Raw genomic sequence first — 19,616 nt, 5'->3', positions numbered from 1 at the left:
GACTATTGTAAACACCATTACCTTGAAATTAAAATATATCCAGTTATAACATTACAGATGAACATTTCCAATTACAGCAGAAAACAGTACATTCTTACTATAAAAAATTACATATGTAATTAAAGAAGCTCCAAATTACATAAATTATTTATGTAAGCGTATGATTACGATTAAACTGGTATGTATAATAAATAATATTATAATAAATTAACAGTTCTTCCTTTTATTGTGCCATCCTTGAACGAAGGTTGGCTGCCATTATTTGTATCTTATTCATAGCAATAACTCTTAATAATTGATTTGATGTACAATTAAACCATTTTATAAAGTTGCACAACCAGAATATTCTTTGTCTTCTGATTCCTTGCTTTTTGTTGATCTTTCCTTGCATAATCACTCTCAGAAGTCTATAATGTTGTCCTCTAATCATATATCACAATATTCAAATTTGGGTACTTTTATAATAGTTATTAATTATCTTTTTGTTGACATTATATGCAAGACCTCTTCATTCATGACCCTGTCTGTCTAAGCTATTTGTAACATTTCTGGGTAACCAAATCTCAGAGGCTTACAGTCTTTGGATTATTAAGGATAGATATGTCTTTTCCATAGAGGAGAATATATATAAAACATGAATATGAATACATATAAATGTATTGTATTATCCTTGCCTTTATTTTTTCGATATTGTCCTTGTTTGTGTTAATCCACGTCTCTTGATATCTATATTTATGTACTCGCTTGATGTAGATAATGTATATTTTTAACAAACAATTAAACTGGTAGAGAGAAATTACATCATAGTTGATTTAAACATTTATCAAATTTGGTAGTATCACCTAGTTTTATAAACAATGATTTATAAATTGAATAAATCATGTTCAATTCACTTGCAAATCATTGTGTAAGATGCACTGAACAACTCATTTACCTAAAAATGTGTAAAATTTCCAAAAGAAGGTAATAAATTGGTAGTAATGAAATAAAAAATTGCATAAAATATAATATTTATTATTTTTTATTATCATTATTCATTTTTTTATCTTAGGTAAATAATAATTAACCTTATTTCTTTTTTGTATTTTAAATTAATTTACAGACTGCTAACATTAGGTATTATAAAATGCCAATAGTATGCCAAACTGTCTATCATTCTAAATTTCAGTGATGTACAGAAACTACTGGTTTAATTGAACACTGATACTGGCAATTAACCTTACTTTATTATCTCCAGTTTCCAAGAAGTTACTTCTTGAAATATTCCAGGTATTCTGAAACCATCAGTTTATAAGAGGTGCAGCTTATTGTCTTACTGAGGAGAGATTATTGTTCTGTACATTAGTTTAAATTTGTGTACAGGTATAACTCAACATGTATTTGACAAATGGAAGGTTATATCTATTGTAATATATTTTTATTAGAAACAAACACATAAGCTGTGTGTTTGTTACGTTTCATAATTATAATGGTTGTAGGTGACCTGACCTAAATAACAAGTAACTTCAAAAACTGATGTTGTACATCAGCATTCCAAACCCATTGAAATATAAAACACTCAACCACTCATAAGCATCATATAAACTTGGATAATGGTAGTGATTGGCTATATATTGAACAATATGACTCTAAAGCAACTCTTACTAACACCTGTAGTAATGCAGGTGCTTTACATGAATAACAATATTAGGAAAGAGTGGGACCTCTTTCTACGGTGACAGTAGAAGTAAGTAAATTATCTGCCAGAAATAGAAGTAACCTTACATTTGGCACATTAATAAGTTTATATTTCAAATTAATCTTAACATTTTTTTATTTATTCCTACTAACGAAAGCTGTTTCAGTTTCAGATGAAACAGTTCAGTGAAACTGAAACGGCAACCACATTTAAGTATTTTTTAAAACATGTAATACATACGCTACTACGATTTCCTTTTAATCACATAAATCAAGAAATAAAGAATTTTATTAATCTTTCCAAAACTACAACATACACAAGCACAGATTTCTTAAAGCCAGATTTCTAAACAAAATGATAATTGCTATTTTCAATATTAATACAATTTATTACTCATTAGTGTAATAAATAATAAATTATATACAATTTAACGTAAAATAGATGCTTTTAGTTAATTATAAAACCAAACACAAGAAAAAGTAATTGTAAATTACAGTGATATCAATCTGATGGAATATACATACTTTTTACAATTGTAATAGTTGGAAAAGGTTGGAATAACACTGTAAAGACATAGGTTTCACAAAAAGTAATTTCACAACTTTACCATTTAAAGGACATTATAATAATTTTATTTCACGGATAAAAATATAACATAAAAATGGTTATAAATGATCATGCTTGTTGAGCAAATTATAATAATGCAGAGGAAATTTATTTTAAAATTTTTCTTCCACTATCACATATTTAAAAAGGATTAATTATGTTAATAAAATATCAAATTTTATTTTCAAAACAAACATTTTTTAAAATTAAAAATTATTTTAAAGTGGCAAAAATACTGATATAATAATTAATGGAAAATATAAAATTAATAAGGTCTAATAAACGTAGGAAATATAGCAAAAAGGAAATCTTTGAAAAGTAATAATATCACAGGAAATACATGATGACTAACTTTGATCAACATTATTTATATGTGTATATGAAAGAGACAATCAACCTATCAAAATGTATACGCAATGAAAATATTAGTAAATCAAAATTTCTGTTAATTCACAAATTTTTTAAATATGTAACCATTACTTCCTGTTTTAAGGAAGTATGCACCACTTAGTGTAATAAAAATGTTTAAATATTGAAAGAAAATGATCAACAGCAGTAAAAATAACAAATAAACTTGATTGATTGCACTACCACTATGATATTTTAGTCATTAAAATGACATCTGGGTGGCTAACAGTTAATGTAATGAAGATGTTGAATAAGAAGTTCAATCATAGCTGAAACAGCAACCCTCCTCTAAACAACTAGTCATAATTGTTATCAATCCATGCAATTTACTTTGAAAAACACAAAATTATTTTCAAGTAACTATTTTGCTGAGTAAGTTTTTAACAGTCATTTGTGACTTGCTTACTGACACTCACATAATAGTAATTTAAACAGAATTAATCTTAACAGATATACTTTGTACTAAACTATTAAAAGTTATGTAATAAATACTTGGATTTAAAATATGTATAATGTGAAATTTATGTAATTTTACTTTTGAAAATTTTAATTTATTTTAAAAAAACATGTAGGAGTCACAGTACATTACACATAAAAGTATTGTTTTTTCTGTTATTTAAGCATCGTAAAGTCTTTAATAATTTTTTTTTTAAATAACGACCGATTGCCAATAAAAAATTATTGCAATAATGAATTACTTCCTGTTTTAAGGAAGTATCCACCACTTAGTGTAATAAAAATGTTTAAATATTGAAAGAAAATGAACAACAGCAGTAAAAAAAACAAATAAACTTGATTGATTGCACTACCACTATGATATTTTAATCTTTTATGATGTTAGATTTATGTTTAGAAACAGTTAAAGCTACTGCATGTGCAGTAAGTAGCTTTAACTGTTTCATTAGGAATTGAAGCTACTTGTCAGCAATCTGTTGTTGTTTGCCTTATTGTTGTCTGTGATTAATTATGGCTGCAAAAATAAACAATCCTGCTGATTGTGAAATCCCTAGTGTGATTCAATTTTTCAACACAAAAGGTCGTAATGATTTCAAATCACAGTGAATTGTGTGAAATTCACATGTGCATTGCATGTAAAAGGTAATATACTTTACTCCCTTGCTGTGTTTATTTTTTAATGACCTACCATCCCTTTCTTTTGAAATATTTTGAAATACACCTCAAAAGATTACAACTTAATGTGGTTTGTACAAAATGTTCTACATGTGTCTGATGCAACTGTAATTTTTTTTAACAGGCAACCAAAATTTCTAGTATTTAATATCTCTTAAAGAAGTTATGAACAGTGATATTGCACTACTGGGAAAAAAGTGAATAGATTCTTTTTACAAGTAATTTATAATGATTTCTACAATTTCAGGGCAAATTAAAATTAAAAATGAAAATATGGTATGAGTCTAATAGGTAGTTAAACTATTCTCAGTCTGTTAAAACAAGTCTTACCAGTCAGAATTTTATATGCCCCTGACAAACATTAAATTTTATCAGAATATAAAAAAAAGAGTAAATATTAATTTATGAATAAAGCAGTATAATTAAAAAAAACAAAAAAAAAACTATATGCTTACATTCACTAGTAGTCACTCAGCAACAGATAAATAACATATAACAAAATCATGCAAAAAGCACATGTAACAAGCCAAAAATTATTGTACATCTGCATTATTACATCTATATAAAACAGTGTAAAAATATATTCTATGTGATTTATTAGTAATAAAATATAATTTTATTAAATGCTAACAAATATTATTAATAAACAATATTACAGTACCTAAAAATAACTTAGCAGGTGAGGAAAGACATGAGCCATAGGCAACGTAAATAAAGGAATTGCAATTAAAAGAAATGAGAGCAAACAGTTGCTGCTACACAATAAAGTCTACTGCTCATGTCTAACCTTGATTGTTATAATTACTATAAATACATAAAAATTATTGTGCTCCTGTGTATTTAATAAACATTACAATGTATCTAAGATTCGTTGCAAATTAAAAGTAAAGTCCAGCATAATACAAATAAATAATAAAAGAAAAATTAAATATTCTGAAAAATTTATTTGTACAAGTGTGTAAACATATTAAAAATGATTTAACGTTTTGTTGTTCTCTCCATCAAATGATCCAGCTGTTTAATAAACGATTCCTCTTCTAAAAGCGAAGCTTTTGTAAAAGACATTGGCAAATGTGTTGGTATAGCTGTTCTATCTGTAAAAAAAAATTAAAAAATTTCAATCTAATATAAATGTATTTACACAACAAACTTATTAAAAGAAATCATTAAATGAAATTTTAAAATAAAAGATCTGAATGAAATATTGTTAATTTTTTTTTTTAATTTTTACGTCAAAATCCAATTTATAGCATAGTTTTAAACCAATGGGTATTATATATAAAAATATGAAGACTTTTTTTCAAGGATTCACTAATGAGAATGTTATCTTTGTTCACGTTAGCAACTGGCAACTTATTATAAATCTAATTCAAATGTAGAACTGAATTTTAGTGTTGAATTTTTGAAGTTTTTAGTGTTGAATTGAGAATTACAAAATCAACTGGTAACACAGATATTTTTATAACTTTTCACTCAGATTTATTTAACCCCTTAAATAATACATTTGCATTGTAAATTACAGCGGAACAGTAAAATAGTATTTTTTACGCATCCATATTAATATTTTTGTACTTTGAACTTTAACATTTTGTTGTAGGTATGGTCCCATTAAAAGCACTATAATTATCTTATACTAGCTTTATACTGCATATTTGAGAGGTATTTGGAGGGATAGAGAAATGGGGTTCTACATAGTTTAAAAAAAACCTGCATTATGGTGGGCTTTAAATTCCACAAATTTCTCACGAAGTTGAGAAAAATTTGTCTGCCATCTTGAATATAACTTAATTTATTTAAATAGTAAGGTGAACATATAACATATGATTGTGATTTAAAATTTGACAAGAGTATTAATGGTGAAACCTGTTTTTCTGTTAATAACTTGATTATCAAGTTATAAGCATTTAAAGTTACAATGACAGAAAAATCATGTTAGCAATAAAACAATGTAAAACGCGCTGCATGAACAATTTTATTGCATTTTACATTCAATAAAATTTTTTACACTATTTTTTTTTTACACCATTTCAAATTTATTTTGCTTTATACCTTATACATACAATTATAAAATCTAAATACTGAACAGATGAAATGTAAGATGTAAGTGCGATAGATGAAAATAATTACATTACACCATTACACTAAAACAAAAATAATTGTAAAGGATTATAATTGTAAAAAAAATAAAAATCTGTAAAATTATAAAGGTTTTAATATAACCAATATTAAGTACAATAAAAAAAAAATTAGTACCTTGATAAAAAAGGCCACTGGTATTATTAATAGGTCGTTCAGCTAAAGCCAGCCACACAACAGTATCAGCACCTTGTTTAGGTGTTCTCAACCTATCTTTCATTCGATTATAAAATTCTGGCATCGATTCTTTCATGCCATCTGTATCTACCCAACCAGGATGCATTGAAGCACAAAATATATTTGGATATTCTCTTGAATAAATTTCAGCAAGTACAACCTGCAATAAAAAAAAAAATAGTAAGTAGTAAACTCACAGTAGGAATGAACTGTACTATAGATCTTGCATCTTCACTACAAATCTAATAAGTCCCCTGAGAACAAGAAAAGGCAGAAATTCTCTTACCAATATATGGATGTTATATCTGTTATACTAGATCATCTTACAAAAAACCTTTGTTGTCGGCAGGAAGTAGTATGTGTGGGGTTCACTTCACATTTTATTGCTTCACTGTTCAGATTGACTAGCTATTAATATTCACTCAAAGAAAAGCAGCTAATGACTACAATGTTTAGTTTTCTTTTTACATTATACAGTTACCATCATCAGTTTTTGTATCAAAAACTACAATCTGTTTTACTCTCATGTTATCAAAGGAATACTGGAATGAGATGGAAGTACCTTCATTGAGAGCATAAAGGGGGAGGGAGAAAAGTAAATATATATTTTTGAAATTAAAATAGTAAATATGATTGTGTTGAATTCTAGCAAATACAGACAAACTACAAGCTGTGAAAATGCATGGTTTTCTGCACTTAAAATTTAAACAGTGCAAGTTGCACAAGATAGGCTAGAAGCAACACAGCCTTGTTTTACTTTTCCACCTAATAATTCTCTTTTCTTGGGCTAATTTCTTAATTTCACCAAATTTTGATTAATATACAAGCTTTTACATCTTTCCTCTTTTTTCAATTATGTCCCTTCTCTTCCTGTCAAAACATTTTTCTTTAAGTCTATCAATCTAATTATTACATATCACTTGACCAATAGTTATTTTTAAGACTTTTTTAACTAAATACCATTAACTAATCTTCCAAATAATATACCTATAACACAACATAATATAAAACTAAAGAAAAAAATGATTTTAAACCATAAACATGCTAAAAGAAAATGTTATATAATATAATCACCTGCTGTCGTTTATGATTAGCGTATACCAGCATTATATCAGTTGGCTTCATTCGCTGACATTGTATATCAGTGGGATCAAGTTTCTGTACTAGCATTCCACCAGAACTAAGAAATATTACTCTTCCACTTTTTGATCTATTATAAAAAAAATAAAATAAAATGCAATAATTTTTTTTTAAATCACTAATATCTATATTTTTATTATCAATATTATTCTTAGGACTGGTCTGAAATCCATCTCTGTTACAATTAATTCTTATAATAAACCTAGGGACATTGATGAGATGTACTGAGCCAATGTTTTGAAGATGTTACAAGTTCCCTGTATCCTCTAGTAGTATACATATCCTGGTGATGTTGCTATATTCGATAATACGAGGGACATTAAAATATAAACCAGAATTTTGCTGCATGGACTATGGAAGAGCAGTGAATGTGATGGGGGCACTGTGGGTATTTAGTTGGATTTTTGTGGAGGGAGCAATCAGCCAGCCGCATCTGTAGTCATGTTTCCATATCTTGTAGAACATTTGAGTAGGAGGTACCATCATCCATTGTGCAACAAATTATAATCTGATTTCTTGCTAACAAAGGTGTCAAATCATCTAAAATTTTGACTCAACTCCAGGCACAGTTTGGAGATGCTACTCTGTTAAAAAGTTCAAGCCCAAAAAATTTTGAAGTGGCTGTAATGCAACGGAGAATGAAAGTCACAAACGTCATCTGTGGACCAACATCAATGGTGTCATCAAAGGCCGTTCATGATCTTGCAGAGGCGACTGCTGCATAACCATTGCTGAAATGGCATCAGAGGTGGGTAAAAGCATTGAGAGTGTGCATACAATGTTGCCAGAGATTCTTTGATGCAGCAAACAGTCGGCAAGGTGGGTTCCACCTCTACTCAGTGAGGCACAGAGGAATGTCTGGAAATACATGTCAGCAGCTTCTGAAACATTTTCAGGGAGGAGAAGCAGTGTTTGACCATATTGTGTCCTGTGGCGAAACAAAAGTCCTCCACTACACTCCAGAAAACAAGAACAAGTATGGAGTGGTGTAAAAGTGATTGAGGGAAAACCAATCAAGGCCAAGAAGAAACAGTTGTCAGATGCAACAAATATGGTAACTGTGATTTGGGACTCAAAAGTTGTGCTGATGATTGATTACCTCCTGCATGAATGAAGGAAAGTAAACGTGGCATAGTACTGCCAATTGTTGGATGACATCAGGGTTGTTTATTGCAACTAACGACACCGGCAACTAATTCACGCCTTCCTTCGCACGACAATGCACAGCCATATGCAGCAGGTCACACTTGCCTCTTGAACACCCACCATACAGTCCAGTCTTATCACTGTGCGATTTCCACAAGTTTGGTTTGCTGAAGGAAGCTTTAAGAGGGAAAAGATTTGAAGATGATGACGCAGTCAAGCATTACGCTTAAATGGTTGTTGGGGCAGCCATCTTGATTTTTGATGGGGATCAGGAAGCTACCTATCAGGTGGAGAAAATGTATTTCTGTTGACGGAAACTATGCAGAAAAATAAGGTAATTTATTTATAATTTTAATGTATTATCAGGTAGATATCTAATATTAGGCAGGTTGATTTTTTAAACTGAATATGGAAAGGGAGATTGATATCAGATATTACATCTGATATATTTTTATCATATTCAGTATAAAAAGTCAATCTGCCTAATATTTAGATATCTACCTAGGGATATGTAGCTTCCTTATCCTCCAGAAAAGATGACTTGGGACAGCCATCTTTTCTAATACCTGATGTCTTTCCTTCTCCTTTATTTAGTTTTTCAACTTTATTCAGTCGTTGTTGAATGAATCTTCTTTTAGAGTAAATTCTAAATATAAACTATAATTCATTTAAATTATAGAACATACTCTCTTTTGGCCTGTCTGTATTACATCTCAATGTTTTCATATTTATCTTTTACTTCTAAAACTTAAACTTACACTTCATTATTACTAACATTAAGGTCTCAATTCAAACTCATTTTGTAGTCCATAATTTTTGGTTTTAAAATCTTTTTCTACCCACTACATAATTCTTGTCCTTCTACTATGCCATTCCAGTCTCTCATTATTCAGGTCTTTATTTGATCAGGTCTTCTTCATATCTTTTCTATCTCTTCATACTTTCATCCTGACCTCCCACAACAGAGGGATAACATCTCTGTCTTTCATCTAGAAGGTTTTGGGTTCAAACTTGAAAAACACTTGGCATTTTTGGCAAATTACAAAATTTCATGACACCATTAAAAGTAACTGTAACTGAGATAATACTTATAATTATTTAAACACATAAATATATACATAAAAATAATCCCTATTGAAAAGGATGCCATAAAAATATGCATTACAGTAGTAGGCTTCATTAAAAAATTCCTTAGTGAAAAATTCTTTCTACGCATTGCTTGTAATAATAAACTGCTGACTATATTCTTATTTATTCCTACTAGTTCCTACTCATGCACTCCCATTTTTTTAATTTTGTGTTAATTATCCTATAACTCCTTGATAAGAATACAATATCTGGTTCATCTTTCAACTTTAGCCCATAAATTTGAAAATTATCTAGTTTTAACACTAATTTTATCTATTCATCTAATAATATACTTTTAATTTTATAGAAAACAAAAATTTAATGTTATTATAGATTTACATTTTCATTTTATTTAAAATATAATAAATTTATAAACAACTTAACATACTTATGTAAAAGTGGAATCAGTTGTCTGGTGAGTATATGAGGTGCTAATACATTGACAGCAAAATTTTTTTCAACACCATCTGGATCCACATATCTGTTAATTACCATAGAACCAGCATTATGTATCTAAAGAAACAAGGCAAAACATTACATAAAATAACACACTTCTTTAAATATGTCATCTACAGAAAAAAATGAACATTTTTTTAACTAAAATTGTTGGTTTATCGTGATACTTTAAAAAAGTATCTTCTGTCAGCTATTATTATGTTTGGAAATATAAAACAAACTTTAAAAAAATAAAAATAAATAAATAGAATCAGTTTCAAACAAAACCATACTAGAAAACGATATTCATGCAATTGTTTAAATTTCTACTTTTAGAAATCAATGCCAAATTATAAGCAAACAACTACCATCAACTTATTAATTTTTACTTTGATACAAACTTTAAAAAGGTAAAAACTGGAAGATTGAAAAAATATTAGTTTTTGGTCATTTGTTTGAAATTTTTTTTTTATAATTTATTTTATTTTACAAGTTATTTCTTATCTAAGAATCAGGACAGTCCTACAAAAAAATTTATACCGATATTAAGAAATGCTATTTAAAAGAAAACAGCAGCAAGAAGCTTGGGCTTGATAAAAATAAGAAAACAAATGCAGAGAACAATTTAAACAGATTGGTACCAAGAATAATCAATAACTCTGCAGAATGCAACAATATGTATTATTAGTTTTTTAATCAAAGTTTCCTGACTAATTTTCTTCAGTACTTGTGTAAAAATAGTATGAATATCATTATCAGATGTGTATATCATTAAGGCATACTAATCCAACATTTAATAAAATGATGGGGAAAAATATCACAAAATTGTACATGTGAAGAAAGTAATTTTTTACATAAAAATTTCCTACAAAAGTTATAACAGGAAATTTACAACAGGACCATCAGAGGGAACCTCTACAAAATAAAAAAAGTAATAAAAATAAGCCTGTTTAGGAAAGAATAGTTTTTTTTTTAACAGATACATCCCAAATTTTATTGAAGATAGTTAATAAATTTTGATTCAAAAATTATTAACGGGTAGGCCTTAAAAAGTTTTGTTTTAAATAACAAACTCTAAAAATATATATGCACTAACAAAAAAAAAAATAATATAATACTTTTTTAAAAGTAATTTAGTAGACAGTAACATAACTGCATTATACAAACAAGAGATTAACATGATAACACCATATCTGAATTTAACTGATAGTGTACTAAACACAAAATTCTCAAAAGTATACTTGAAAAATTATACCTATGATTTATAGTAGTAATGAGTGGTAGATGTATAACTAATTCGGTTTGTATAGTTCAACACAATATATAGACAAATTTATTAACAAAGGACAAAAATATAATTATATAACAAGAAGATTTCTCTAACCTTATTACATGAACAAATAATGATGTTTTCCGATATAAGTCATTTTGGCTTATTCTACTTACAAATGATTTCATTTAAAAGTGCACATAACACATACACAAATGTAAAAATAAAAACTGGGGTGTAATTACTAGAGAATTTGACTATACAGAAAATTTCAAAATTCAAGGATCTATAACATGTAGTCACATGTTAGGTAGATGTTATAAAAAGGATACACATAACATTCTTTACAAATTATTATTTATCTGAAACAATACTCTATTTTCTAATATATTCTAAAATTGCATCAATTTTTTAAGAATAGAAATTTACTGTCCAAAAATTCAAGACAGAAATAATTTTCATTTAATAATTTTGTTAAGCATGGCCTGTTGGTATAAGTATATAATTAAAGTTAATATAAAAAAAACCGCTTACCAACAATTGAATTTAAGCGTTCAAGCGCTTTTAAAATTAAATTACATCTTCAGGAACTCTCATATTCTTCCTATTTGTAATATTAATTAAAACTTTACATGTAAATTATAAAATTATGATATTTGTTTAAAACATAACAGTTGGTCGTCATATGTTACAAAATTATGTCAACAACGTTAACGTCCTGATCTTTTATACAAGCAGGTATTAAATAGCAGTAATAGATTATGTTGGCCAAACTGATCCACATACATTTTAATACAACACTTGAGACCACCAAACTGACAGGATTAGTGGTAATATTAGTTACCTATTTGTAATATTAGTTAATATTACAAATAGGAAGAATATGAGAGTTCCTGAAGGTGTAATTTAATTATGAAAGCGCTTGAATGCTTCCAATTTAATTGTTGGTAAGTGATTTTTTGTATATTAACTTTAATTTTTATTTAATAGAAAATAAAATGTATTCAAAATAAACAAAAAATCTAACAAACAAAAGATTCAGTTAAAATGTTTTAACACAGTAATTTTATTACACAAATTCATTAATAATTGCTTAAATTTAAACTCAAGCAATCTATATCAGTAACTGTTGGTTAGATTCCATAACCAGTGGTGGTTTTAGATGACCTGATGGAAGACATAGAACATTTTCAAAAATAAAAAGTATCCCTTGCAATGCTTTATAAGAAAACTGACTTGAGAGGTATTTTTCTAACCAAGATTCAGCCTACTTATGATATACATGTGTCACTGTCACAAGAGAGGCTGATTAAGATTATGTAATTTTACAATTTTAGGCTGATTCAGATTATGTAACTTAACAAAGTAACAGCAAAAATTATACATTAATAAGTGGTAATTACTGAATTATCTTACCAAAACATCTAATTTACCAAACTGCTCTCTGAATTCATGTGCAAATCTGAATACATCACGCGAATGTGATAAATCAACTAGATGGAGATGAATATCCTAAGAAACAAAAAAAATAAATTAAAATTTGAGTTAAATTAAAAGTTACGGTATTTTGTCTCGTCCACTCTAAAGTTAACTATTCCTAAGATAGTGTCATTAAGTTAACTCCAACAGCAGTAAGTTAAGAAGGGATTCAAACCCCCAGATAAAGGTAATTTTAATATAACTGAATTTGAACTAGGATTATTATAAGTTACAGTATTACTATTATATATATATTAGTAAAACAAATGTTTTATACAATTTGAGAAGCAGAAACGACTATGAAAAATAAGTTTATACATGATATAACGAGCATACATGATTGTTGGATAACTGGACAGATACCATCAACCATTTGTATTCTGTTGCTGCAGGAGCCATATGCATTGACAATTAAAGAAAATATAACTATTAGTTGAAACTGAGTTAATGTGTTAACTGGTATACATTTGTATTGCAGTTCAATATCAATGACACTGTTTAAAGAATAATTAATCAGAAAGGGTGGAGGCACAACCTAACTCTAAACGTACTTACAGAAAGCTGTGAGGTAGCATGATTAAAGACCAAAAAAAAAATTATAAAAATAAAATTTAAAAAAAATCATTAAATTAAAAGAAAAAAAAACACAAAAAATATATATTTCTGGCTAATAGTTTATGTATTTAAACTATTAGACAGAAAATGTTACAACTATTACAATGATTAATAAAATGATGGTACATCATCCTGATCATAATGTATTGGTTACTGGGAGTGTATTTAAGAGGCTCAGCAATACTCGATGCATTTTAACCATTAGGTTTGTCATGCAGCCAAGGAAAAAGAATTCATTCATAGGCAGTCATCCCATCAGATACCAAGTACACACTAGCTCTTCAATATATGACACCCTTAAAATTTACATCCACAGCATTAATTATTACGAGAAAGGGGTTAAGATAAGGAAAAGGAGTGGGTGGTAAATGAGGTCAAACATCATGGTAGATCAGGTAGTTTACCATCTTGCCCAGGAAATGGTCATGATATAAACTTCTAGAAGTAGAAGTAACTCATCAATTAAAGATAACCTGTAAATCCTAATAATTTAAGCAGTTACAAAACAACAATATCTTTAAAAAAATAGTAATTATTAAGTCATTATTATCTGAATTGCTAGGAAGAGGGTCCCTATATATTATTAGTGCCTAATACCTTTAGAATGGAGTAACAATTTTCATGAAATATCAAATGATCATCCCAATTGAGTTAGTAACACAAGGTATGTCATGTTTAAAGTAAAGAAAATGGCTGAGGGCAGATGCCACTTTCACCATGACAAAAAGTTAAAATTCTTATAAATGTATTACATGGGATTAACAAATAAAACAGGTTTTCAAACACTAAATAGTTTTGGTACAAATGAAAATGATTTTAAATATAAATGAATAAATATTGGTATTCTATAAGAATATTAATTGTTATTCAAAACAAAAACATCATTTGATAGAAACATAATAAAATACTAATAAAAATAACATTAAAAAACTTAACAAGTAAATTAATATGTGAACAAAACTTAAAGTGTAATATAAATAGAATATTTAAACTGAATTTTTGGAGACTGGTATTAAAAAGGAAAAAAATTACTATCTATGTATATATATATATATATATAACTACTTTATCACGGTATCATAAGCTCTTGCAAAGAGTATATAGTAAATGAAATTAGATTTTACAAGTTTAATTTTCATTCATACCACATTTTGCAATAATATCCATCCATTTAAATAGGAAAAAGGTTTAAAAAAATTTGTAGTTTTTTTTAAGGATCTGTAGCTTCATTCAAAGACTACACTCCCTATTATCAGAAATCATATGGTTTTCTTCTTACTCTTTTTTTTTTTAAACTAAATGTTCTCTTAAAACATTTAGGGTAAAAAACAAAAATATCTGGATATATATAAAAAATTGTTGAATGCTAAGAATAAATATGTAAGCCTCTACTTTTGTTATTTACATACAGCTGAAATTCTGTATCTATATTTACAGTGATGTCTGCCAAACAGATACACTTGTCTAAGTCACATGTGATGAAAATTACTAAATAAGTAACAGACAACTGTTGTGCTCAAAATATTAAGATTTTGAAAATTTTTAATTCTAATTTGATTATGTGTTTAATTATGAAAGGAATAAATCAATATTATAATAAAAATGCTTTCATGTTTAATAGTTTACAATAAGATAAAATACTGACTGTTACATGGAAGAAGAGGTTGTATTGAACTTCTTTCTTTTATTTATAAAATGAAACACGTTTTCTTACAAAAAATATTAGACCTTCAGCAAAAATGAAAGACTTAATAGTTGTCATGTACAAAACATCTAACAATTTTGATATAAATGACTTTCCTGTTAAAAGTTCTTGAAAAGAAAGAGTATTAAGCTGAATTTTCATTGTTTACAGATTTATTCTAAATCTTTCTATCTAACATATATATAAATAACTACAGATAGTATAACTTTTAATTTATTACAATTTTTAGTTTCTTAAACAGTTCAATAATCAAACTTCACATCTCAGTATGTAAATTTGATGTTATATAATTAATCGATTTATTTCTCATTAACAGCCTGATAACTGTTTTTTTATCTATCACATTATTACTTATGCATTAAATTACAAATTTAATTCTCATTAATTTCTTGTAAAAAACTTAGTTAACCTGGAAGATGGATAATCCCTTCCACATCAAACAAAAATATATTTAATTTCTTATGACAATCCTAAATGACATTTTAGAAAACAGAATTTAAAAAAAAAATTAAATACAGTGGACTCCGATTAATAGGACCACCGGTTATTCAGGACAGCCATTAAAAATTGGGGCATTTTTGTTTAAAACAGAAATATATTGGTATAATTCATGTAAAATTACACTGGCTTAAAAGTCCAAAATGCCGCTTTTAAAGCCCATTAGCTCGTTCATTTCTTTCTTTTACTTCTAAAATATCACAATTTTATTAGTAATTTAAATTGCTTGACTGTTGCTGAATGTTGTATTGAGGGAGGTAACTTCCTTCTATCACTGGTGGTGATACAGATGACACATGCAGTTATGATGAAGCAAATGTTTTTACTTTCTTCATTACGAGTCCGGTGTTCATTGTGTACAGTGCTGTTGTTATCGTTCTTCCATAATTATTTTTAATCACTTTTATTTTTTTACTCTGAAGTGTTAGTTTAGTTAAAAGTCGGTTCATAATTTATCCAATTCGCCACAATGCCGTGTAAAGACACGACATTGGAAGAAAGGATTGCTTTGTTAGACAAAAGTAAAAGTTAGCCACAAAACACTGATCACTGTAAACTTGCAGAACTTCTGGGAGCATCAATACAATAGCTCAGATTTTACAGCAACAAGAAACTCTTTGCAGTGAATGGCCTAACAAATGAAGGAGACGGAACTTCTCAAAAAAGAAAACGTGAACTCGTTGAGAAAGTTTTAAATGAATGGTTTTCTACCATTACTATTCGAGGAGTTAAGTGTCAGTAGTCCTATACTAAAACAAAAACCAGAAGAGCTTGCAACGTAATTGGGACACTGTGATTTCAAAGCAACGATGATTGGTTGTTGCGTTGGAAATGAAGATGTGAAATAAAATTTAGAAAAGTTCACGGTGAAAAGGCAAGCGCCAATACTGAGTTCTAAACTTCCTGAAATAATGAAGAAATATTCACCCAATGATATTTACAATGTAGACAAAATGGGCCTGTTTTATCGCTCTATGCTGGATGGGTTTCTCTGTTACAAACACATTGCATTATCTGGCTCAAAAAACCAAATCGATTGATAATTTAATCCTCTGTGCTTTGTTGCTCAAATATGTCTGCGATGACAAATTAAAACTTCTTATTATTGGTAAAGCAGGTAAATCACAATGTTTTAAGTGGTTTAGAATGGAGAATTTACCTGTGCACTTCAATAAAAAAAAACCTGGATGACAAGTCTAATTTTTCGTGATTGGCTGAGTGCTTGGGACAACAAGTTACAAAAAAAATCAAGAAATACTTGCTTGTTTATTGATAACTGTGATGTCCATCCTAATGTAGATTTGCAAAACATTCAAACTGAGTTTATGTCAACGAATTCAAGTTTAATTCAACTGCTTGACATGGGAATAATAAAAAAACTTAAAATTTATTTACTGCAGTAAACTAATAAGCTACAGTTTACAAGAAAAATTTTTAGAAATTTACAAGAAATGAAGGAAATATGGCTATGCTAAATATGTAGCTAAAGATTCCTTAGCTGCAGCTAAAGATGACTTCCTAGGCTACAACTAAAGTGCATCTGTAAATTTGATGCAATTCAGTTCATAGCCAATAGTTGGGATGAAGTGAAAAGTAGCACTAGAAATTGCTTAGCCAAAAGTGGTTTAAAAGTCAAAGCCGACGATGATAGTGAAACAATCGATGCTGATGACAATGATTACGTGTTTTTGCAGCACCAAGTTCAAAATTTTGAAGAGTTTTCAAATAGACGAAAAAATACAATGCTATGATGAGAATGAAACCGGTGATGAGGAAATAATTACCAACATTACTGGTACTCAACAACTGGATGAGTCTGAAGAAGATGAAGAGAAGCCTGATGTCAAATGCGCATCTACATAAGATGCAAAAAAATTCATTTATGAACTTCAGCAATATTTTATACAAGAAGACAGTGAAGGAAGCCCACTAGAAGAACAATGAGTCTGTTTGAAGTTAGTAGAATCACAAGTGTTAAAAGGGAGACCACAAAGAAAAATAAAAAACTTTTTTTGAAAAGTTTAAACAAGTAAAAAGCATTAAAGTACTTTTTTATTTTATTGATCATAAGTAGTAACCATGATTGTATTTTGTACCTCTATTTTGCTTATCAATTGTTTTGTTTTATTAATTTTGTTTTTTTTTTTTTAATTTATACGAGATTACAAAAACTATTTAGTAATACATTGTACTAGAACAGTAATTTTTTTTAAATGTAATAGGCTTGTTTTTATATGTAGCTATGCAATGTAAAAGGACAGTAAATAATGTATTGTATTTTAATAAACACATACTGTACGGTAGAGTATTTAAATTTTTATTATGTTGTAATTTATAGTATTGTTCATGTAAAAATAATATTAGAAATAAAATTCTGAACAGTAAATTGCTAATTTGAGTTTAATAATTAGAATACACCCGCATATCCTGTTTGTGCACAGCTCTTCATTTTTCGTTAATATCACTTAATAGGGCCCTTTAGCCCCAGTCACAAAGTGGTCCGATTATCTGGAATCTACTGTATATGACTCATATAGTAACAATATTTTTATTTAAAAAATAAACACTGAAAGCAATAAGTAAGAAATAAATAAAACACATATACGAATAGATAAAAATATGTAATAAAAATTGTGATACCAAATATATATGTAATACCAAATATGAACTGAGTATGAATAAATTGAAAAGTAATAACAATAAAAAAAATACAGTAATCTCGGTGCTATAAGACTACAAAGCCATAAATTAATAAAAGAATAATCTTTAATTCGAATGTGCTTCAAATAAAGGAAAAAAGCTTAAAAATAGAATTAAATGCACAGCAGATTATAGATTTCATAAAAGAAAAATTTATAAACTACAAGCCACAACTATACATAGAAAAGATCCTAGTATGTGAATCATAAGATACAACATGAATCTTGTCTGAAAAAATTTTAAATGATAAACAGTGAACAAATTTTTAGTGAGTATGAATAAATTGAAAAGTAATAACAATAAAAAAAATACAGTAATCTCGGTGCTATAACAAATTTTTACTGAGTATGAATAAATTGAAAAGTAATAACAATAAAAAAAATACAATAATCTCGGTGCTATAAGACTACAAAGCCATAAATTAATAAAAGAATAATCTTTAATTCGAATGTGCTTCAAATAAAGGAAAAAAGCTTAAAAATAGAATTAAATGCACAGCAGATTATAGATTTCATAAAAGAAAAATTTATAAACTACAAGCCACAACTATACATAGAAAAGATCCTAGTATGTGAATCATAAGATACAACATGAATCTTGTCTGAAAAAATTTTAAATGATAAACAGTGAACAAATTTTTAAATTAAAAAAAAATCAGATTCTTAGAAATAGGAACTAAAAAATCATCATCATTGTTATTGTAAATTATGCATATTGCTGAACAGTAAAATAATGATTTTTGGATTTTTAGTTTTGCCACACACATCACACCGTATCACAAACACAAACAATTAAAAACACTAGGCTATTTCCTACTACTTCAACAGACATATGAACCAACTAATAAACTGCTCTTTATGTTGAGGCATAAGGAAACGTTGAAAAATGTTACATTTATATTTTACCCTTAACATCAGATGGGATTTCATGCATAAAATAATTTTCAATTAAATTTAATCATTCCATAAGCCAGATAACAAAACGGAATGACTTTGAGCCTGCAATAAATAAAAACCAATTCATTGCTAAGAAAGGATAAAAAATATCCCTAAAAACTTTAAAGGTACCAAAATTCTCAAAATTGTTTAAACCCCACACAAAGTGCACCATTACAATTTAAGCAACTGTGAATTGTTGCTATTTAGATAATAGTTTCTTCTGTTGTGTGATTATATATCCAATTTAAAATGATAAATATATCCAATTTATTTTAAATGGTTTAGGTTGCTATGGTCCTTATCCCGTAGTAAATAACAATATCATGGGAACTACAAGCAAAATTTATCTTGAATGATCTATTTGAAATGATTCATTTAATATAGCTTTGACCACTGATATTTTACCTTAATTCACAGACTCAATTA

At 27.9% G+C, this 19,616-nt stretch overlaps 1 protein-coding gene across 1 annotated transcript in view; it reads right to left on the bottom strand.

Moving 5' to 3' along the window:
* Positions 1–1,005: 1,005 nt before the first annotated feature.
* The window catches only part of LOC142328776 (dehydrogenase/reductase SDR family member 12-like), a 42,802-nt gene continuing 24,191 nt past the window's right edge, over positions 1,006–19,616 (bottom strand). The window contains exons 3-7 of the mRNA XM_075372802.1: positions 12,672–12,767; positions 9,939–10,063; positions 7,211–7,346; positions 6,077–6,296; positions 1,006–4,917 (exon numbers count right to left, since the gene is read on the bottom strand). Of these exons, the coding sequence (XP_075228917.1) occupies positions 4,802–4,917; positions 6,077–6,296; positions 7,211–7,346; positions 9,939–10,063; positions 12,672–12,767 (693 nt within the window). The 3' untranslated portion in view covers positions 1,006–4,801. The remainder of the gene's footprint in view (positions 4,918–6,076; positions 6,297–7,210; positions 7,347–9,938; positions 10,064–12,671; positions 12,768–19,616) is intronic.

Source organism: Lycorma delicatula, chromosome 8 (assembly GCF_047948215.1).
Source record: "Lycorma delicatula isolate Av1 chromosome 8, ASM4794821v1, whole genome shotgun sequence".
Taxonomy (NCBI): domain Eukaryota; kingdom Metazoa; phylum Arthropoda; class Insecta; order Hemiptera; family Fulgoridae; genus Lycorma; species Lycorma delicatula.
Note: the sequence above shows the minus strand (reverse complement) of the source record. Positions and strands in the feature narration are given on the sequence as shown.